This window comes from Arctopsyche grandis, chromosome 10 (assembly GCF_051622035.1).
Source record: "Arctopsyche grandis isolate Sample6627 chromosome 10, ASM5162203v2, whole genome shotgun sequence".
NCBI classification, from domain to species: Eukaryota; Metazoa; Arthropoda; class Insecta; order Trichoptera; family Hydropsychidae; genus Arctopsyche; species Arctopsyche grandis.
The window spans coordinates 22,572,495-22,594,897 of record NC_135364.1 but is presented as its reverse complement, the minus strand read 5'-3'; the positions used below and the strand labels follow the sequence as shown (position 1 = coordinate 22,594,897).

General features: G+C 36.1%; 3 protein-coding genes across 7 annotated transcripts; 1 reads left to right on the top strand and 2 right to left on the bottom strand.

Annotated features, from left to right (window-relative positions):
• Nucleotides 1-1,081: 1,081 nt before the first annotated feature.
• On the top strand, nt 1,082-2,236 carry Josd (Josephin domain containing). Its single transcript, XM_077439724.1, has 4 exons — nt 1,082-1,248; nt 1,332-1,504; nt 1,584-1,764; nt 1,851-2,236. The coding sequence occupies exons 1-4, from the start codon at nt 1,129-1,131 to the stop codon at nt 2,127-2,129; spliced, it is 753 nt and encodes a 250-aa protein (XP_077295850.1). The 5' UTR covers nt 1,082-1,128; the 3' UTR covers nt 2,130-2,236.
• A 917-nt stretch (nt 2,237-3,153) lies between these two features.
• Nucleotides 3,154-9,054, bottom strand: St4 (Sulfotransferase 4). Of its 5 annotated transcripts, XM_077440182.1 has the most exons (10): nt 8,510-9,031; nt 8,259-8,419; nt 7,922-8,037; nt 5,230-5,464; nt 5,032-5,140; nt 4,860-4,949; nt 4,657-4,783; nt 4,380-4,474; nt 4,113-4,296; nt 3,154-3,704 (listed from the first exon to the last, which is right to left on the bottom strand). In XM_077440182.1, the coding sequence occupies exons 3-10, from the start codon at nt 8,034-8,036 to the stop codon at nt 3,595-3,597; spliced, it is 1,065 nt and encodes a 354-aa protein (XP_077296308.1). In that variant the 5' UTR covers nt 8,037; nt 8,259-8,419; nt 8,510-9,031; the 3' UTR covers nt 3,154-3,594. The 5 variants fall into 5 exon arrangements, with proteins under 5 accessions (XP_077296308.1, XP_077296305.1, XP_077296309.1 ...); XM_077440179.1 differs by lacking the exon at nt 8,259-8,419 and having other exon boundaries at nt 8,939-9,054; XM_077440183.1 differs by lacking the exon at nt 8,259-8,419 and having other exon boundaries at nt 8,835-9,041.
• Nucleotides 9,055-9,575: 521 nt separating this feature from the next.
• Nucleotides 9,576-17,724, bottom strand: LOC143918322 (E3 ubiquitin-protein ligase RNF10). Its single transcript, XM_077440152.1, has 10 exons — nt 17,338-17,724; nt 13,547-13,724; nt 13,272-13,469; nt 13,095-13,185; nt 12,833-13,017; nt 12,537-12,750; nt 11,253-11,637; nt 10,906-11,157; nt 10,575-10,831; nt 9,576-10,495 (listed from the first exon to the last, which is right to left on the bottom strand). The coding sequence occupies exons 1-10, from the start codon at nt 17,384-17,386 to the stop codon at nt 10,220-10,222; spliced, it is 2,085 nt and encodes a 694-aa protein (XP_077296278.1). The 5' UTR covers nt 17,387-17,724; the 3' UTR covers nt 9,576-10,219.
• Between the last annotated feature and the right edge of the window lie 4,679 nt (nt 17,725-22,403).

The window sequence follows — 22,403 nt, the reverse complement described above, 5'->3', positions numbered from 1 at the left end:
GCCATTAAACTACATCGAGCGGAACGGCGCCAATCGTTCCAGAAAAGTCCACCCCATCGACAAAAGCAAATTCCTCGCTTACGCATCAACAACCACCACCATCGGTCAGGTGATTCCAGAAACACTATAAAAGGAGGTACAACCCAAACAACGCCAGTCGACCCACAGTAGCAAGCGTCGACACACTGCAGCAGACCAGTCGACATCCAGCTCCTGACCAGCCACCACTTCACTACGCGGACTTGGAAGATCAACCAGCCGAACGAGCCAGCAACACACTGCCGTATCCCGAGACCTTCCGAACATAGCCGAACGAAGGAGCCAGCAACACACTGCCGTATCCAGAGACTTGCTGAACATAGCCGAATGCCGAGCCAGCGACACTCTACCGTATCCAGAGACTAGCCGAACATAGCCGAATGCCGAGCCAGCGACACTCTACCACATCCAGAGACCTCTGAACGACATACTTTTGCCAACAATTAATCATACTTGTGTATACCTTGTTACTACCAAATAAATACCATATCCAACATATAGCTGTATTTAATACCGAACACAGACGAACCTGTCTATAACACATGGCGGACTGGTGGTGAAGAAGACCTTCACAACTAGATTAGTTCCCATACACCCTTAGAAAGAACTTTCGCCTTTGGCACTCTAATCTAAAATTTTTAATGGCTTTTGACGCTCTAATTTTAAATTTTAAAGCGCCTATGGCGCATCGTTCGGCGCCCTAACTTATTTGGCGCCCTCGGGCTCCACCCGACCCAGCCCCGCCCCTAAAACTGGCACTGAATAGGGGTAATATTTATATTTCCTCATATAAAGGTACCGAAGAAACTTTTTTTAAACTCTTTCTATCAAGAAGGAGAATTTAATTTCAGTGGGACTCCAAATTACAAACCCAAACTCTATATATATAACATATAACTTTATTTTAAATTCATGTATCAATTTCTTTCCGAAATCAACCGGCACAACACTAGTATAATAATATCTATGATGTGCGTTTTTTCAAAAATGCCAATGCAACCTGTACAATGGGTGTTGTGTAATTTTTGATGCTGGCAGCACTTTGATCGGCTGTCATTGTCTGCTGTCAGTGAAGGTGGAGGAGGCAGGATGTCTTCGTCTTGTGGTGGTGCTGCTGATGGAGGAGGCACTAATGCAGTCGCTGACATTTACCACGAGCGACAAGTGCGAGAGCTTTGCGCCCTCCACGCCCTCAACAACCTATTCCAAGTGAGACCGCATACTATTATACATTATATTTACACTTTTCCTAGTGTGAACTTTGCAATTTATCATCATGTATTGCCTTTCAGGCTCGGGGTTCGTACACCAAGTCGGAGCTTGACAATATATGCAATAACCTATCGCCGAATGTTTGGATAAATCCGCACAGATCAATATTAGGCTTAGGGAATTACGATATCAACGTCATTATGGCGGCCTTGCAGAAGAAAGGGCGGGAAGCTGTTTGGTTCGATAAAAGAAAGTGTGTATAGAATTATTTGTTTTGCCGCTGTTTAATTTGATTGGTTCGTTACATGTGTACGTTTGTTATATGTTTTCAGAGATCCCGGCTGTCTGGATTTGACGAATATTTGCGGTTTCATTTTAAACGTACCGTCTGAATATAAATTAGGATTCGTAATGTTACCATTACGAAGACGACATTGGATCACATTGAGACAAATTCATGGCAATTTTTATAACTTGGATTCTAAACTAGATTCTCCCGTCCTTATCGGAAGGGTAATTATATATTTTGCAGATTCATTTTTTTAAAATATCATCTTTTTGTATGTATTTTTATTAAATGTGCGGTTTTTTTTTTTTAGGGATCTGATTTAATATCGTATTTAAAAGAACAACTGCATTGTAAAGATAAAGAACTATTCATAGTAGTGAGTAAAGAAGTGGAAGAAAAGCATTCCTGGCAACATCATTACGCTCTGCAACCCGATTTGCCATTTTCGACAAATTCTTGCAACAATACCAATAAAATGAACCATTGCAAGCAAGAGGAGAAGAAAGACGATGTGATCAATTCAAATGATAACGCGATAATAGAAGAATATGACAATTGTAAACAGGAAGTGATTTTGACGGACAGATAATTTTAATTATTTGAGAAAGTTTGATATATGATTAATATTTATGAAAGAAAAATGTTTTCGTTAATACAAATGTACTAAAAATAATTTTGCACGTGTCAAAGACACGATTTCCTTTATGTATTCTAACGTCAATATATTCGTTATTTATTTTCAAATCAAATTTAAATGTACGGGCAATATCTTTAAATAATCTATGTAAAATAATGATAAAAATTGTGCCAAATGTGTAATATTTAATATGTATACAATTTGTTTTACGATATGTATAAATCTTTTAAATATTTTTATAATATTGTAATTTAGATAATTTTAAAAATGACCCGATTTATAATCGACTTAACTTTACGAATGGCACAAAATTGAAGCAATATTTGTCCGTTTTCTAAAAGCAAAATTATTCCTGCATGTCCAACCCTCCGAGACTAAAACTAATTCTCTTTATGTTACCACATATTATACGTATATATGTATTATAAAAACGTACCATTTATAATTAAGTTACTATTTTATATAATTTACGAACGTTTCAGGACCATGGAGACATATCCTAGTTGACGAAATATTCTCAAATTAATATTGTAAATGTGTTCACTGTTGATATATTTGAGACAATCTTGTAAAAATAATGATTATAATAGTTGACTGGTATATAATTTACCATTATTCTTTTGAAATGTATTTTAAAGTGTGTAGGCTATGTATATACATATATATATATATATATATATATATATATATATATATATATATATATATATATATATATATATATATATATATATATATATATATATATATATATATGTAGGTGTTTTACGTTGAGTTTATTATAATCTGCTCTTCATAACATGGCTATTTATGATAATATTGTTACCCGAATTTACTGCACTTGCATTTGTACCAAGCAGTCAATTACCGACGACGAGTTTGACGAGAATTGCTATTGCATGACTGTATTGTATGACTCCACAGTCTCAATTGTGTGTTATTATTATAGGTAAATACAAAAAAAGAAAAGACAGATGACAGGTAATAGGTGATTGTAAGCTTTTGTTGTTATACATATATTAGATATAATTTAAATCTATTGCGTGTTAGAAAAGTGTACCTTTATTTATTTTTTTATACTATACAATTTAAAACAAATGATAATTTTTATACTTCGAATTCTATTTCGTTTATTTTGAAACGTGTAAGTTTTGTTTGTTAATTTTTACTATTATTTATAATATATGTAGATTTTACGAGTCGGTGTTATTGTAGGTTTAAAAATAGCAACATACAAATTTACTTGTGTCATATTTTATTTTGCAATAGAAAAAACACGTACAAATTATTTTTAGTTTTCCATGGGGTATTTATTGTATTTATTTGAATTCATTATTTGAAATAAAAGTGTATTTTAAATTTTTGGTATTATTCATTTGAATGTTTTACATAAATATTACAATACATTCCCGGAACGTTACAATTTGGGAAACCTTAAATCGGTGTCTTTCAAATTTTCAGCGATCCACGTGTCGGCCTGTTCGCTCAACTCTTGCGTGAACTCTTCCGACCATCCACCGTTTTTACCTACAAAAAATCATAATAATCACACATACAATAAAGGTTCGGTGATTACTAGTCAAATGTGAACCGGTCACAGGACAATCGGTCACACGTGATCACCTGTCACACTAAAACTGATCACGAGAAAACTGGTCACACCCGAAAATTGGTCACGAAAAATCTGGTCACACCCAAAAATTAAAAATTGGTCGAATTTTTGGGTGTGACCAGTTTTTTCGTGACTAATTTTCGGGTTTGACCAGTTTTAGGGTGTGACCAGTTTTCTCGTGACCAGTTTTAGTGTGACGGGTGATCACGTGTGACCAATCTAGAGCGACCGGTTGTCCTGTGACTGGTTCACATATGACTAGTATTCCGTTTACCACACTAAATTGTTATAAGAAATATATTTTATTTCAAATACAAACGCACCTTTTCTGATGAAAGCTTGCTCTCCCGAATTCAAAATACCCAAATCTTTCAAGACGTCATAGTTTACCGATGCGTTATTTCTGAAGTTGTCGATGATCAAATGCTGACTCAACTTTTCGATTTGTTGTTCGTCGAACGATTTACTTAGAAACTTTGACACTTTTCTTAACGTAGCATGCAAATTCTAAAATATAATAAATCATTCGTAGTACATACATACATAATACATAAAAAAAATGTCAATGAAACAATCAAACGATACATTACTTTGTTCATTTCTTCATAGAACAAGAATTGTACGTTCGGGTGATCTCTTAAATTCCATCCTTCTTTAACGTGAGACCAATATGGTGTCCATGCGTCTGCAAAACATTGAGAATTATTTTTATAATAACTAGTGTTGTGCCCGTTGATTTCAACGGGAAAGGAATTGATACACGAATTAAAATAAAATCATATGTATATATAATATAGTTTTTATATATATTATTATACGCTCTAATTAAAAATAATGTGAAGATTTAAACTCTGTTTTAAAACTTACGCAGACTATTTTGGAAATAGTTCCAGTATTTTGGAAAGTCTCCCAAATATCCTTGCGTTCTGATTAACTTATTCAAATGATAGAATGATACAGCCACATCTTTTGGATTTCGCGCAACATAAATGACCTGAAGCGAATCAAAATTTAATTAGCAAGCATGCTTTTTTTTATCATTTATATAAATAAAATTTATCTTTACTTACTTTACATCCTGATGTTAAAATTGTTGGAGGTAAAAGACTAAATGGTAAATGTGTTTTTATAAATCTTGGGGTCTTTATTTTATCTAAAATCTAAACAATAATGAATTAAAACAAACATCGCTATCTAGAAGTAAATTTTGATAATTAAATATACATGTTTGTATGATTTTACCTCCCATACAGGACTAGAGACGTGGTGCACCATTTTGACTTTTTCCAGATCGTGAGCATTTTCTGATAAGAATTCTTTTTTGGTTTCATCGTGCACGAAAATACTAAATCTAAAAGTTTTCCATAACATTTAGAAAAATTATCAAAAGTGTGAGATATGAATATGTATATGTAATTGAGATTTACTAAAAGTGCTTACTCAAAAAAGGGGAACCTATCGGTCAATGGTATTTTAGCGGAAGTGTCGTAGTCCAGATCATTAGCTATCATCCACACTAGCTCTTGGGTCCATGTTGTACCAGATCTTGGATAAGTCACTATCCATGTATCATCCGGACGAACGTTGAAGTTATAAAAGTGCGTAGATGCTTCGATGAATTTGCTCGGAAAAAACCATTTTTCTTTGCCGACTTGCACAAAGCCAGTTCTCTCTCCTTGAAAATAAGTATAGTATAATTATCTTTAAATGTAATTTAGCTACATAATTAGATAAATTTGCAATGCTATGTTCAATACGACTAATGTTGCAAAAAATCAAAGTTAAATAACAATACAAAACACTAGGAAATTGTGGACGGTGAAGATTTTATCATGTGTGTATCATCTACAACCACTCACCATCCACTGCTGGATGAAAGCCTCTTCAGCACGCTTCCATGTTTTCATCTATCTTACCCCACACATTTTCTTAATTTCGTCTACCCTTCCTTTTAACCTTTTGCATTCTCTCGGGTACCATTCAAGCACTTCTTTTGTCCACCTTTCGTTCATTCTTCTAGCCAAATGGCCCGCCCATTGCGATTTCAATCTCTTTACTCTATCCATTATGTTCACTAACCCATCTTCCCTGCAGTTTTCCTCTTAACCTTTTGCATTCTCTCGGGTACCATTCTAGCACTTCTTTTGTCCGCCTTTCGTCCATTCTTCTAGTCACGTGGCCCGCCCATTGCGATTTCAATCTCTTCACTCTATCCATTATGTCCATTATGTCCACTACCTTTGCAGAGGACAAAAACTCAAGTAAAAATTCAAAATGAGATATAATTCTCTAGACATATCCCAAAGTGAATTAGTTGGCGTGTTTTCCGTAAGGAGTTATCAAAAATTTACCAAAATTGACTTGTTTTGAAAACAAGTTGATAATTCCAAGTGCCATTGAATCTTTGACTTTGATTGACCTTTTCGATATACTAAATGTTTTTAGTAGATTAAACAATTTGAACTGTGTCGGTATATCAAATGGCTCATAATTGAAATTCGCCACAATTAAATAGAAAGTTTGACAAAATTCGATCACTCACAAACAGCTCTCTGGTGAAAGTTTTCGCACTGGTTCAATTTACAAATATTTTTCTACATAAATAATAATATTATTTAAGTATATGTAGGTTTTAGATTTATGTTGAATAAAGATAGATTCGTTGAACTTTGTCCAAGGATTTTTTTCTATTACACCTACATATGTATTCACAGCAAACATATATGTAATTTTAGAAAATTATTTTTACACAGAAAAACATGTAATACACTGTTTGCTAAACTTTTTGACTGCAGAGCACACTTTACTCGAGAATCCATAAGTGTACAAATTTTATTCATTTTCATTTGGTTTATGATTAAAAAATCTTGTATAAATTATATAGCTCATGGGATAACTATGTCTTCAGTAAATACATAAATATATAGACAACACACTGATTTACCTTAAGTTTTCTAACGTGTCTTATAAATGGTATATATCAGTGTATTTTTCCGGGAATCCCTATAAATATAACCCTAATATACATATTTTATTGCATTACAAATACCACTACAGTAAATTTCATTCAGATACATGCAATATTATAGTAAGGTGACCATTCGTACTGCTTTTATCAGGACAGTACTGGTTTTTTGGGCATCCGTCCTGGTAAGTCGAAAGATAAAACCAGTACATTTTTTTATGTAATAGAATTTTTTATCGAATTCTTCAGAGAAAATGATGTCTTCTACAAAAATATTGGCAAATTAGTCAAATGTTGTTTCCGTTTATCAGGAACAAATGCACCAGCTGACGGATTTTTTACTTTGATGACCAATATATAGTCCAGTGATAAAACGAAATTGAATGTTGAAACCTTAATATATTTGCTGATCATTTAGTAAAGATTTAACCAGTCTTGTATAGAATTTTATAAGAGCATTCAAGAAAATGTATTCATTTTATCATAAATGTGCGTCAATGATTCTTCGTTTTAAATAATCGTGGTTCTGGTAATGTTCTGGTTTTGAATTTGGAAAAAATGGTCACAAATTTCTTAAGAGGGCTGGACACCAGCGCCTTGTCCATACAAACGTATTACACTTCTCCCTTCCTCAATTATGGCACTAGAGAAATTATTTTTTAATATGCTATGGATGTCCACCATTGGCATGCATCTGTGCTTTTATTTTTTTGATTAGTTATTTTTTATAGGAGCTAGGAGCCGCCAAACATCTATAAAATCGCCTCTTTTTTACACCCACGAAAAGAGTCCAGCGTGCTTATTTAACGGTCGATTTAAAAAAAAAATACGCGCACAGTTGCATAGAAAATATCTTTCTCATACCGATGATGAATTTTTTTTTAAATTGGTCCAGTTTCGGAGGAGAAAATTGGAGAATACGAAACCTCGATTTTGTCGATTTAAAATACGTATTATCTGGTCGAATCGCAACTGTCGCATTCACTCAATATATATATTGGTATATATTGTCGCATTCACTCAATATATATATCGAAGAAAGGAACAGCAACAAAATTGAGGTTTCGGGTGTACAGCCCTCTTAAGAAGATACATCTGTTTTGTTTAAATATCATTGCAGAATATACTTTGGGAAACGCTGGCGTTAATACAATAACAAAACCTCACCTGTAAAATCTTTTAACAATTGCTCGTTAATTTCCTTGTCTACAAATTTGATTTCGTACGGAAAATCGTTGTTATTAATATTATCTTTAGAATTCGCATCCTCCACAAAAGCCATCCTTAAAATAAAAACAACTTATTATATGTACTATAAATATTGAAAGCATGACTATATAATTCATTTCTAATCAAATAACTGCATATTATACATACATACATAGTATAATATATACTTTGATGTTTGATTAATACAAGTCATTGTATACAATGTAGGTATATTTCATTTACAATTCAATATTTGTATTGTGAGTAGGAAATTTAATATCATAATAGCACTCACTTGTTTCCTGTTTGTTCCAAATATGAATTTAGTATTATAAAAACTGGTCACGAAACACATACAAAGCCTGCCACAGCAGTTCTACAACTAACCGGTTAAATTCGTTTAGGGAAAATGGTCACGTTGCTGGAGAAAGTGTCGTTTGTGTAGATAAAATTCGGCTTGAAAAATGTGGTGGGGAGGATTGTATCACAACGTTTAGTAAACCACAGCACTACAGTGAGAATGCAACTGCATTTTCGTGTATATACCTATAAGAATGTAGTCGAACCAGTGATCGAATAATATGTAATAAGCAAGCAGTGTGAAGACGTTACAACTGATGTGCACTGAGCAATTTAATTTTAATATTCATGAACTTTTTGTACGGCTCAAATGTGTCCAAGTTCCAAATTTTTGAGCAAGTCACGGATCATGATTATAGACCAGGCCACGGTGATTTTTTTTTTTTTTTTGAATAATTTATATATAAAAACAGGCCAACATACCAGGTGTTATAAAATCGTGAATTATTTCGGTTAACAAAAATCAAACACGAATTAAAATCATAACTTAAAAATTAAGTTTCATATTTACCTCTGACATAAAATTTAGATTTCCATTTGACATAAAATTTTTTGGTCAATTACTATACAAAAATAAACGATCAGTAACTAAATAAGAAGAGGTCAGAAATGTACTTATTCATGAAAGTGATCAGTTAAAAACAATATTTCATCTTGTGAGACACCGCGTATACCAACATCCTTGATTCTGGTATCTCATAATGGTCCAAACACTACTGTTCTACTTGACCAAGACCAATTTTGGTATTTACGCACCATTTTTTTTTAATATTGTCTAATAATTAGATATTAGCATCTTAATTTTTAGCTTGAAGCCCCGTGATGTGTTTGTTGTGCAGGAATGTTCAAATCATCCGGTGATTTATTTTATTATATACGTTTTCCGATTATCTTTTTGTATTGCAATTTAATCTAAGTACTAACCAGTGGTGGCTCGTAAGAACTCGGTAGAGATGAATCAAGCTGTAGTAGCTCGTTGACTATACCAGTGATCAAATGCAAACAAAAATAGCTTTACTGGGAGGTCTGCAGCCCGCAGCCCATATGGTCCACAAAAATAGCATGCATTTGGACTATACTGGGAGGGCTGCAAACCTGCAGCCCAACCAACCCTTTTATATAAATTACCATTTTGATATATTACAACTTATTTAATTAACTGACCAAAAAGGGAATTAGTATCTGATCATTTAAATACAGGCCTTCAAAGATATGTTCTTGAATGGGTACTTAAAATATTTAAAATACAAAAAAAACAACAACAATAGAAACTGTATTTGCATAATCAATTTTATTTCACATCATCTTTCATAATAGAATATATCTAAAAGAAAACATCATAGAACTTATATATATACATATCTGTATATTAAATTTTACAATCAACTCGAAAGTGTATACATATCAACATATTCATTTTAAAATGCAAGTAAAAACTAATGCAATTACTATAATGTAGATTCATAAAAAAATAAAAGTTCAAATATGAAAAAGCTTATAAAAACAACACAAAATGTTTTTTTTTTTAAATATGTATATGAAAACAAAAGATTGAACTTATTTAATTTCAAAATATTCTAATAAGCGTTTGTGATCAAAATGTATCATAGCTAATGCAATTTCAAATGAAAAAAAAAACCAAAAACGAAATAAATACATTTGCAAAATTATTTTGAACACATCCATTATATCGCTTAAAATAAACAGCTCAATGCTTTTGAAAAAATGCTTTTTTTTTGTGTAAACATCAATTAAAACACATGAAATTTTAATTTCCATTAATGTGTTACATAATTTTCTATCATCAATAAATATATTTATGTCTAAATACATAAAAAATCAAAATTTTAGCAAAACAATCGTATTATTTAAAAAAAAAAAATTAAAACAAGTAATTCATTCAAATGTAGTACGATGTTGAATCCCAGTAGTGAATAGCACTTTGGCTTTGTGTTTCTTTTTCTTCTTTCCATCCTTATTCGAGGATTCTTCCTGTGCGCTGCTGATGGCAACTTTAGTCACAGCCGCCGATAAATAATCAGCAATGTTGAAGTTGAATTCCGACGGAGGAGCGCACTCATTTTCACTATCATCGCAGTCGCTTTGAATCTTGACAGCTGTAGGCAAAGGGCGAGCCGGCCTCGCTTTCCACGTCCCTTCAGCGGAAGCCATCTGATAAAAATCAAAATCAAAATAAGTAAAATTTCATCAAGAACATGAAAAAAATACAAATATTACAGTTAATAAAAACCTTAGCGAAAGAAACACCACCATCACTAGACGGCCCCGGAGACGAATCAACAGATCCTTCCCATTTCCAATCAGACGCCGGGGGAGTCAATTCCAGGTCAGGTTGATAAGCCGGAAAATGTACCTCGGAATTAATATTAATTTCAAGCGAAGGAATATGTCCCATAATCACTTGTTCTTTTTGGGATATTACACGTTCTCTACGCTTCTCATCACGAGCTCTTTTATGCCGATGACGTTTACGATCTTCAAGTTCACCTAAAAATAATGCAAAATAATTACAATGAAACTCTCACAATGCGTTTATTATAAAATCATGTTTCTAATTATACCTTTGAAGAGCTTTAAAGCATCGTGTGTAACGAAAGGCGGTTTAAGATTGACTTCTACAAAGTCGTAGGGGCAATGAATGGGAAGATGTTGCAAGCAGCGAAGTCGGCGTCGACACTCGGCACCGACTGATCCTGACGCACGCTCCAAAATGATCCCCTTCAACTCGCGTGGAGCCAGGCTCAACGATCCCCACGATGCTTCTATGATACGTATATCCAAACCGTGCAAAAATATTGCTTGACCATCGGCAGCTGCGAAATAATAATGAATTTTCTTATAAAATATATATAAAAATAAAATAAAAATCATATTTGTGGCCGATATATATATATGTATATATATATACCTTGATAAAAGTAGAAACAGTTATCGTTTACGTTTGGTTTTTCAATTATAGAATCTGTCTCGATATTAGGCGAATTTTCAGTTACAATAACAGGTGAAAGTTCATCAATGTTATTCACAGAATCATTTAAAGTGTTAGAACAATTGTCAAATGTAAATATTTCAGGATCGTTATTGATATTAACGATGTTCTCTGGTTCGGCATCAATTTGGATGGCCGATGGTTTGTCCTCTACAATAATATCTTCGACGACATTGACAGCCGGAAGAGCAGCTTCCCTACGATCGAGCAGATGCAAAGCTTCAAGTATAAACTCTGGATGTTCCAAGTCATCCGACAACTCGGAGTTCAGTTCGTGACGCTCCCTTAGTATAATTTCAATGACCTGAAAAAATACGGAAATATTTACAACTAGTGTTGTGCCCGTTGATTCAACGGCTGGTTTCAGAAAGGAATTGATCTACGAATTTAAAAAGTATAAAATATAAATGTAAGGTAATTTAAAGGGACGCGCACGAATTAATAATAAAATGTTGATTGCGCGCATTACACGCTCGCTGATCCAACCCGTTCGATATGATGAATGAATTTGTGTCTTCGCAGACGTGTTTGTGTGTGTACACTTCCGCGCAGCGCATCTGACACTGACGTCACCCGTTCCAAGTCATGTGTTCAATATCAGGAGCACGTGTCAGACGTTTTAAACAAATTTAAATGCGCATAAACTGTCAGCATAACAATAGCGGATGCTTAAAATGCACCTATTTGTCAATGGTTTTAGTCCACGTGGACCACTTCACTCTGATTGGCTGTGCGCGTTGTTCGCGTGTATTTATTTTATCCACCACTTAATCGCCCCGCGTTTTGAGACACCGATTCGATTATTTTATGTTTGTGTTTAGTGTCAACCCTTGACTATATAACAAACTAAGGAAAAATATTGACTTTTTTTCAATTTCATTAGTATCACAGGATATTTTTAGACCTTACTGTGAATAAACCAAAATTAATTTCGAATCATAGTCTTAAAGACGAAAGAGCACGTACCGGTGCGCGCTTGGCGATTAAGTGGTTAAATATCTCTAGGCACAACAAATACTGGTGCTCTAAAATTTGTTTTTTTTTTTTAAATCTCCATACTGGTCGACGCGTCTGCCACATACCCACATACATACACACATCGCGTCCGTTTTTATATATATTATTATTATTATACTGAAAACGTAAAAAAAATCCTTTCAAAAACCTAAGCGCACTTTGCAAAATTACTATGTAAATACAAACCTCACGTGGAGATGCAGACAACAATTTTGAAAAAAGTGTAGACGGTTCCTGTTCTGACACCGAGAAGAGACGATCGGCAGACTTTTGCATCGGATTAAGTACAGGTCCAAGTGGAGGCGCGAGTTCCACAAACGTGCTTCCGCGCTTACGCCTCATCAGCTTCATTGTAATCTCGTCACCGACCGGAACATGATTGTGCCAAACGCCTTGAACGCTAAAGCATATAAATACATTAATAACAAAAAACTAAACGTGTAATATACTTCGTGTGACAAAGAAATATGTAAAAAAAAAACCTTTTGAGATTGTTTCTATCAATCGGTTGAAAACATATAGGGCACGGCCTGGACGTCTCCTCGGCCAAGGAAAAGTAACGAAGCAGACACGGCCAGCAGTAAGTGTGACCGCATCGCGTAATCCGTCCGGCCACCGTCTCTCCCAAGCAAATTGGACAAGTCAACGGCTCACTCACGCGTACATTCTGCAAGATTAAACAGTATATTACCGCATTCCAAATTATAAAACTCGTAACATATTGTAGTACAAATAATCACATACAATTTGTTCTATAAAATCCCAGCAAATTGGTATATCGGGATCGACCAAATAGGGAGTATAGTCACCATCGGATTTGACAACAAATTGGCAACTAAAAAAATGATTTTATATAACTATACAACTACAAAAAAATTCAAATTGCAATTATTCTCATATATATGTATATACAATACTAACTTTGATTGTAGAAACAATTCCTTGTTGTGCTTGTGCGTGTTGGTGTAAATCAGTCCGTGCGGTTTGCGATTTCCCCTGTTCGACGACTGACGATTGGCATCACGAGGTGCATAATGAAAGTTCAGCAAATGGTTCAAATTATGCTTTTTGCTTCCCGGCAAAAATACTGATCCTACCTCAGCATTACTCTCCTCTAGTCTGTGAATGCAATGTTGTTTTTAAAAACAATACTTTTCTTGAGTGAGTACTTTAAAGACGAATCGAGAGACGCTTACCGGGAGTCCTCCTTTCCACCCATAGCACATTCACGATAGGAACCGCGAGGCCTCGGACGCTTGTCGTACGATTTTCCCCGAGGAGCATTCTGTTTGCGACCATTTTCACTCTTTGTTGGAACATTGACGGGCGATTCGCGCTTTTTAGGACGCGGGCAAGCTTTTGAATTATAGGTATCTAAAAAAAATAAAATAAAAAATGCTTATTTACAACTATTTCTTAGTGTTTTTACCCGGCTTCGCCCCGGTATTTGTAATATAAACCCCTTAAACATGGCCAATCTAATAGTAAACATTTTGTTAAATTTATTTGAATAGTTTTATTTTATTTAAATTTATTTGAATATTCATTTGTTTTTCTACGAACCAACAATAGTTACAAAGTCTCTTTCGAAATTATATATTAGATAACAAACTAGAATAACCTATTAGTGAAGTAAAAATATATGTGAGATATAATGAGAGCCTATAATGCAAATTTTATAAGATATAGTTCTAAGCCCTCAACATGAGGCCACCACCCCCCCCCCCCCCAACGAATACAGTCTAAGAGACCCTTTCGTCGGAGAACGAGATGGTTGTTCATGAATATCGCACGAGAACAACCGCACATCACTGTTCTAATAAAAAAAACCACAATGTACAAAATAAACAACAACGCATGAACACATAAAGCGCGCATGCGTTAAGAATATAGTGTGAAAAAGATAAAGTTATAGCCGTTTAATCAGAGAAATGTTATAATAATAGAAGTGGCTTTAGGCGTCATATTGTTGTCAAGTGACGAATGTCCACAAAACAATCCTAAATAATTCTAGCATCAGTCGTATTTGATGGTTGGTGCTAGACGTATGTCCGATAAAAACTTCTCTGTTTGTTTATATTACTCGCAAGACGGGCAAGCATCGTTAAAAATTGCACAATACGTTCAAAAACACGCAATAAACAACATGGGATACATTTTTAAAAGTAAATTGATACAATTGTATTCTGTGCGTTGTAGCGTATTTAAAGAGACATACCGCGTAATATTGACAACAATTATTTATTCGTAAGGGCCCTTCTATTATTATAACATTTCTCTGCGTTTAATCAATTAAAATCTGACAAAACGAGTGGAGGGCGGAAAGTCGAACAAACGAGACTACTGGCCATGAGTTGTCATCGTCTCCAAAATTATTGGATTCTTAACCCTTTGAATGCTGACCAACGCCGATCAGCGTTTTGTTGACAAGTCCATAGGCTTGAAATCGCCGATAGCCGTTTGCATGTACAAAGTAAACAAGAATACTATCTGCTAAGCCTTTAAAGGTAGCATTGAAAGAAAAATGAAGGTTTCACGCATTTTAATACAAACTTTATTATTTTTCTAATATACCCAGCAACATACATAGCTCAGTAGTTAGCATATAATGCAATCAACTGAGGAGTCATGGGTTCAATCCCTAGCCTGGTGTTTCTGGCCAGATCTTAGATGTATGTGATTCCAGGTCGATCGTTTCCAATAATTTCCCAAGGATTCTAGGACATTTCACTGCGGGGACAACTCGGTGACAGATTTCATGCAACAATTTTTTAATTATACTGTACAGCAATAAAATTTTTCGAACGAACAAAATATATAACTTATTGTTTTGTTGATAAAAGAAAGCTAGAAAGTTTTCAATTAATTTTATTAAAAAAGAGAAACTACATATGTACGATTCAAGAAATCATTGCTCCAAATATTTGAATAACATTCAAATATTTGGTCAAGATTAATATTGTGGATAAAAAATATTTGCATGTATCTGTCAGTGAAAGCCACTGTGATTTAATGACCGGACATGTTTCCCAATTTATCCTCATTTATTCAATTTATTATTTCATTGTTGGAACGGTTCCAAACAAATTGGCAACCTATCCTCAATTTTCACCATTATTAGAATATAATTTCAAATTTATAATAATAATGTTATATAAATGTATATAAAGTACGTATGTATGTATGTACAAATTTTGCCATAGGTGTCGTCTTGGAGCAAAGCCCGTAATGGCACCATGGTAAAATATAAATTTTAAAAATCAAAAATAACCCAAACCTCTTCAAAATTAATACACATTCCTAAAAAACGCAATGGGTTTCTGAAGTTTTTCCTTCCTACTAGTTTTTATTTTAATTTTTTGGTATTTGTTTAGTAGTGAGGCTGGCGCTTCACGCTCGAAAACCAATTATTACGATTTCCTGCGACATCACGTTTCAACAATATCTCAACAGATGTCTCTAGTGATAAAATCAATACGTGCTCGAAATTAATACATGCGTCTCAATTTATTTAAAATAATAGCATCCACGAATCTCGTAAGATTCCAACGATTCCAACGTAAGTTCTATCAAATCGGGAAACAAGTGGTGACCCCTTTGAAACTATCTTCGTTTTTGCTGAAGAAATTTGAAAATTATACGTTATTACACATTGACGTATAATACACTAGATGGGCCCTGACGTGTGATTTTGGTCCGAGATCTTGTCTTCACTAACTGAGGGGTGCGGGGTTTAACTAGCGGGGAAGTTGGGAAAAAAAAGGTTTTTTCCCTACGACGCAGCGGTACCTACCTACCTACTGAGAGAAACTGTGCATGCGCCATGTATTTTGCATGCGCCAAAAGGGAGACCAGTATAAAGCGTGAGGGCGGATCTAGTGTATTATACATCAATGTTATTACACCATCTATTAACAACGCGTCGAAGCATGACGTCAAAGCGAGTGCGAAACGCCATGTCGTAGAAAGCGTAACAATTAGTTTTGAGCGTGAAGCGCGAGCCCAACTACTAAACAAGTACATTTATTTTTCATATTCTTTATTTATTTTCAATATTTGCCATATCTTTTTACACATATATGTAGGAATGATTTTTAAACGAGCCGAGCCGTATGTGTGGTTGGTCAAACTACTAGGGATAAAGTATGTGTGTGGTATGCATGGGAGAGACCGGATGCGTGTTGTTATGGTCACTTGTTGGAGAACAAGCCCGACGACATCATGTTATAATAAATACTTCTGACTTAATCTGCGCGTTTCGCTTGGAATCCTTCACATCCGGATCCTATATTCATTATAGTTATACTATTTTTGTTTACTGTTATCTTATTGCATTATTTTGAAACGAGTGACAAGCCCTCTAAGCCTATTGACTTTTCCACCTCCCAAGGTTGTATTGTTAAATAAATATAACATTAGAATTAATCTAACAGCTGATTGTCAATAAAATTTGATGTCGCAAGTGACAACAACACAATTACACATGTCGCAACGAGTCCACTCCCTAATAGATGTCTTCGCCTAGGATTAGGCCTTGCCTTGAAGAAAACCAGTATTGGACGAGCATGCGAGACATTAAACAGCCTATTAAATCCAGATAATGAATAAATATCAAATTTGAGATTAGATATATAAAAACGTGCATAATGTAAGAGTCTAAAGATCAAGGTCAAACATGAAAACAAGACAATCGATATAAGTTAAGACAATCTGTGACGTATGAAGACAATACACGCTTTCGGCGCGAGATTGCGGTTGAAACATGTAGGTTATGTTTGTTCAATTATTGCGCAACACAAATCGGACACGCAAAATCAGCTGAGGCCATGGGCCATGGGGTTGAAGATGCGTTCGTCGATGCATTCAAAATGGCCGTTGTTGTGAATGGAATTGGCGCGCAGCATATCCAGGCCACGATGTCGGGCGAGCGGGGCTCAGAAGGGTGGTTGGGTGGTTGGGTGGTTGGGTGGGTGGGGGTGTGACGTACCTGTGCGCTTAAAGTCGACGGACCCCTTGACGGGCTGTTTCTTCTCCATCGCGGAGACGAGGGGTGGGCGGGTGGTGTGGGGGTGGGTTTGGGGGCGGGGCGGAGCGCTCGCGCTGACAGCCAAAAGGCAGAGCAACGTCACACTTGAGCGAACTCATTTTAGCAAGCCATCCTCGACACGACAGGGGTGAAAAATGGGAAATCTTTTCTGAAGTATGTGGTGTGGGATGCAGGGGGGGTGCGGGTGGCGGGAGCGAGGGGCAGAGGCGGCTGATGAGCCGCCGACGATGTTTATCCGCCGATGGTCCTCGGCCGACAACACCCGAACGCGCTGACACACTTGCGCACTTTCCAGCCAATCACTCTATGTCGATCAAAGCTACCAACTGTTTCATCAATTTGCACAAAATTCTTCCTTTTCTTCTTTTTCCTCTAATTCCCTGCTCGCATCCGGACGTTGGCGGCCGCCTCGTTGATTATTTGAAGATATCCGCATCGGTCTTCGGTACTCATATCGGTCCTCGGTGCTCATATCGGTCCACATGCGTATGTTTCGAAGGCAAGACAACTTTTTACTGCCAATCCATTTTCTACTTTCTATTTTTTCCATTGTTATCAAACGGAGAAATTCATATTTTGTACCCCGTATCACGTGTCAGAGGTACTCCACCTTTCTCCGCTTTATGACATAAACAAGGTCTACCTCACGGGACCGAAAGTGAAAAGCTCGAAAACGCAAATATCGGAAGGCAAAGATCTTAAGTCGAAAGATCAAAAAAAAAAAAAGGGTGCATGGTAAACGGTACTATGTTTATATAATATATATCAGTGGCATGCGGTGAAATTATCTCTCTTTTTGTCATACAGCCTAGTTTAATGGTGCATGGTAAACGGTACATACTCACTTAATTTGCGCGAGCAGGATACAACAGGAACAAGAGGAACGGGCTTTTCCTCCCGTATTAACGTGCGCGCGCAGAATACGGGAGGAAAAGTGTAGAGATATAGCACGACTTGTGATATCACCTATTTCCCTCATCGAACTTAATCTGTACAAATGACATCATCGCGTCCTCTTCTCGTACACAAAAGTTAGCCGTGGCCGAAATACTTCATCCAGCTTACCCATAAAGGCGATTCGACTCGCTCCAGATACGTAATCACGAGTACACGGGAAATCCCAAGGAGCTACGCACCTACGCATCAAACATAGTGTGGCGGCTCGCTTATACGACATGGTCGAGTTTGGTTGCCTTCCTGCGAGTGGGGACCAACCCGGCTGGGTTCGGAGAGCCACTACTCACTCTGTCTTCAGCTGTCATATAATAAACACGTGCATTAACATGCCAGTCGTCTCATTCGTTCATCCTCCATAATAGAACACAAAGGAAGACCTCGACCCCGTCGGAATCTTCCAGAACGTGATCTCCCCAGCCCAGCTACGCGTTGCTCAAGCAACACCTTTATAAACCAGTGCATCGTCCCCAGATGCCAGTGAGCTTCAGGAACTCGACCTAGCTCGTTCCAGTGAATCCTTTACCTACTTCACTGTACATACAAATACACCTGTATTAATCGAGTAATAAAGATCCTCTTCAAAATTCAACTGAATTTCCATAGGCTGGGAAACGGTCCAAAACCTTCAACCAACCCCCCTATAAAAGTATGTTCCTCTTGTTCCTGTTGTATCTTGCTCGCGCAAATTAAGTGAGTATGTACCGTTTACCATGCACCATTTTTTTTTTGATCTTTCGACTTAAGATCTTTCGATTTTCGATCTTTGCCTTCCGATATTTGTGTTTTCTGTAATTTAACATTCTGTCTCGTCACGTAGACCCAGTTCTTAAGTCGAAAGATCAAAAAAAAAAAGGGTGCATGGTAAACGGTAAAAAAATCATCATCATCATCATCATTTACAGCCATTCGCCATCCACTGCTGGATGAAGGCCTCTCCAACACGCTTCCACTCGTCTCTGTTTTGCGCAACACTCATCCATCTCATTCCGCACATTTTCCTAATTTCGTTCACCCATCTTCCTTGCGGTCTTCCTTTTACTCTTTTGCCTTCTCTCGGGTACCATTCAAGCACTTCTTTTGTCCACCTTTCGTCCATCCTCCTAGCTACGTGACCCGCCCATTGCCATTTCAATCTCTTCACTCTATCCACTATGTCCACTACCCTTGTCATATTTCTCACCCACGTGTTCCGCTTCCTGTCTTTCCTCGTTATGCCAAGCATACAGCGTTCCATACTTCTTTGAGTGCATTGGATTTTATTTTGCATCTTGGCGTTCAGTGTCCAAGTTTCACATCCATACGTCATCACTGGCAAAACGCATTGATCAAAGATCCTTTTCTTCAGGCAGAGTGGCATTTTTGATTTAAAAACAGCATTCATCCGTCCAAATGCACTCCACCCTAATTTCATACGTCTCTCTATCTCTTCATTTTTACTACCAGACATGTCAATTATTTGACCTAAATATAAATAATTATTTACTACTTCTACTGGTTTATCATCTAAGGGGATGCTATCAGGCATGCAATAACTATTGAACATTAGTTTAGTCTTATCTACGTTAATTTTTAATCCTACTTTTCTACTTTCCCTGTCCAGCTGTGTTAGTCTGATAAGTAGGTCAGCTGAATCACGAGCTACTAAAACTATATCGTCTGCGAACCGAAGGTGACTCAAAAAGCGACCATTGATGCTTACTCCGGCTGTATCCCAATCCAATTTCCTGAAAACTCCCTCAAGCACCGCATTGAATAACTTGGGCGAGATTGTATCTCCTTGTCTTACTCCTTTTCCTATGCTAAATCTATCTGTACCTGAAAAAATTTTAACCGAAGCTGTGGCATTCTTATATATTGCAGCTAACAGTCCCACATAGGGTTCCGGCACTCCCTGTGTTTTTAGAGCGTTAAGTACTGCATTATGACTAACTGTATCGAAGGCTTTCTCATAATCGACGAAACCTAGGCACAATGGCCGTTGATATTCGTTGGCGCGCTCGATTAGTTCGCCAACTACTTGGAGGTGGTCCATTGTGCTGAAATTTGCCCTAAACCCTGCCTGCTCTATAGGTTGGTTCTCGTCGAGGATATTTTTCAGCCTTTCTGTAATAACCTTCGTGAAGAGCTTGTAGACCGCTGAAAGTAGACTAATGGGTCGGTAGTTCTTGATATCGCTTTTGTCGCCTTTTTTGTGTATTAAAATGATAGTTGCGTTATTCCATCCTTCTGGTATAGCTTGGTTCTGGATGCATTTGCTGAAAAGCCTAGCTAAGATATTAATTAGGGGGGGGCCGCCACATTTTAGTAAGTCAATGGGAATATTATCTTCCCCTGGGGTTTTACCGTTCTTTGCAGTTTTTAGCGCGGCCTCTACTTCGCTAGGCAATACTGCAGGAACCCTTTGGCCGTGTGTCGATTCCAGAGCGGGGAATTGGCCGTTGTCGTTCTCGTATAGTTTTGCATAGAACGTGTAAACTCTGTCTATGATTTCTTCTCTATTCCTAATTATTACTCCGCTCTCTGATCTGATTGCGATCATTTGGTTTTTGCCTAAGAAAAGATCCTGTTTGCACTTTTTCAGGCTACGGTTATTCTTAATGGTATTTTCTATTAGCTTATATATATATATATATATATATATATATATATATATATATATATATATATATATATATATATATATATATATATATATATATATATATATATATATATATATATATATATATATATATATATATATATATATATATACATATATATAGTGGCATACGGTGAAATTATCTCTCTTTTTGTCACACAGCCTTGCTTAATGTGCGCGCGCAGAATACGGGAGAAAAAGCCTGTTCCTCTTGTTCCTGTTGTATCCTGCTAGCGCAAATTAAGTGAGGATGTACGACGGGGGGAGAGAGACTTTTACCTCACGCCACTGATATGTATACTAACCGTTTTTCATATGTATGCATGGTAAACGAACATTTTCGACTTTTTAACATTCGGTGCTGTGACGGTCACCCATAAACAAGTACCCTGCCCCTCCCTATCATACCGAGGACAGCTTCATTTGATGCTTTTTTGGTCCACGGGATCTTTAGCATACGCCTGTAGACCTACAGCTCACTCTTTTTATATATTTTAATGAGTTCTCATTAGTCAAGCGGCTGTTTACTAGTGGATTTAAGTCCTGTCCGGAATCGAAAAATTTATTCGATTTTCTCCTTGAGGAATGCCACACTTTCAATATTATTAACAGTTTCACGCGTATCAAGATCCGCATTGATAGTATAATAGATTAGTATCGTGATAATTAGCTGTTTTAAAATCGACGATACTAGAATCATGAGCCGTATTGACTGTATAGCATGCACCAATGATTACGATTTTAAATCCAGATCGAACGTCTCCCGATAGAGTTTTTCAATCAATAACTTAATCGTTGTGACGGTTCTACTTTACCACTATAGGATGGGAGGTTGTGTTGTGACCGTAACCCAGCCTATGGAAACTCGTTGTAGATAACCAGCAGTTTGGCTTAATGGTAGCGTATATAATTAGCACCACTGAGAACCAAGGTTCGATTCATCAAACTGCTGGTTAGATTTGGGGATTTTGTGACTCCAAATCGATCATTTCTATATCAGAGATTGCCAATTTTATCTGATCATTGCTGAAACGGTTCCTGAAAAATTGGTATTAAATCATTTTCCTGATGTCACAAAAATCTGTGTGTGTATAATTTGTAATAATTATGCACAGTAATCTGAAATCTATAGATATCTCTATAGACATCTCTATAATTTCATATTTATTATATGTATAAAAATTGTACACAAAAAAAAAATCTAAAAAACAATCCATAGATGTCTCTATGATTATTGTTTCTGATTAATAATTAATCAGAATATATATTGTTATATGATATATATTCTGATTGCATAGATATGATTGTATTTATGATTTCTGATTGTTTATGTATTCTGTATTTCGTTATCGTACACCCGTATTGTCGCATTGGAGCGATCTGTAATGACGAGTGTATATTGATTGTA

Bases quoted from the DNA above. Each gene is read 5' to 3' on its own strand.
- Josd (XM_077439724.1), top strand. From the start codon at position 1,129: ATGTCTTCGTCTTGTGGTGGTGCTGCTGATGGAGGAGGCACTAATGCA. The intron at 1,505-1,583 runs GTGTGTATAGAA...ATATGTTTTCAG, and splicing joins GTTTGGTTCGATAAAAGAAA to AGATCCCGGCTGTCTGGATT. The intron at 1,765-1,850 runs GTAATTATATAT...TTTTTTTTTTAG, and splicing joins CTCCCGTCCTTATCGGAAGG to GGATCTGATTTAATATCGTA.
- St4 (XM_077440179.1), bottom strand. The intron at 4,784-4,859 runs GTAAGTAAAGAT...GATTCGCTTCAG, and splicing joins TTTTAACATCAGGATGTAAA to GTCATTTATGTTGCGCGAAA. The intron at 3,705-4,112 runs GTGCGTTTGTAT...GATTTTTTGTAG, and splicing joins GCAAGCTTTCATCAGAAAAG to GTAAAAACGGTGGATGGTCG.
- LOC143918322 (XM_077440152.1), bottom strand. From the start codon at position 17,386: ATGGAGAAGAAACAGCCCGTCAAGGGGTCCGTCGACTTTAAGCGCACA. The intron at 12,751-12,832 runs GTTTTTTTTTTA...TATATGCTTTAG, and splicing joins GATAGAAACAATCTCAAAAG to CGTTCAAGGCGTTTGGCACA. The intron at 10,496-10,574 runs GTTTTTATTAAC...GATTTTTATCAG, and splicing joins GTGGTGTTTCTTTCGCTAAG to ATGGCTTCCGCTGAAGGGAC.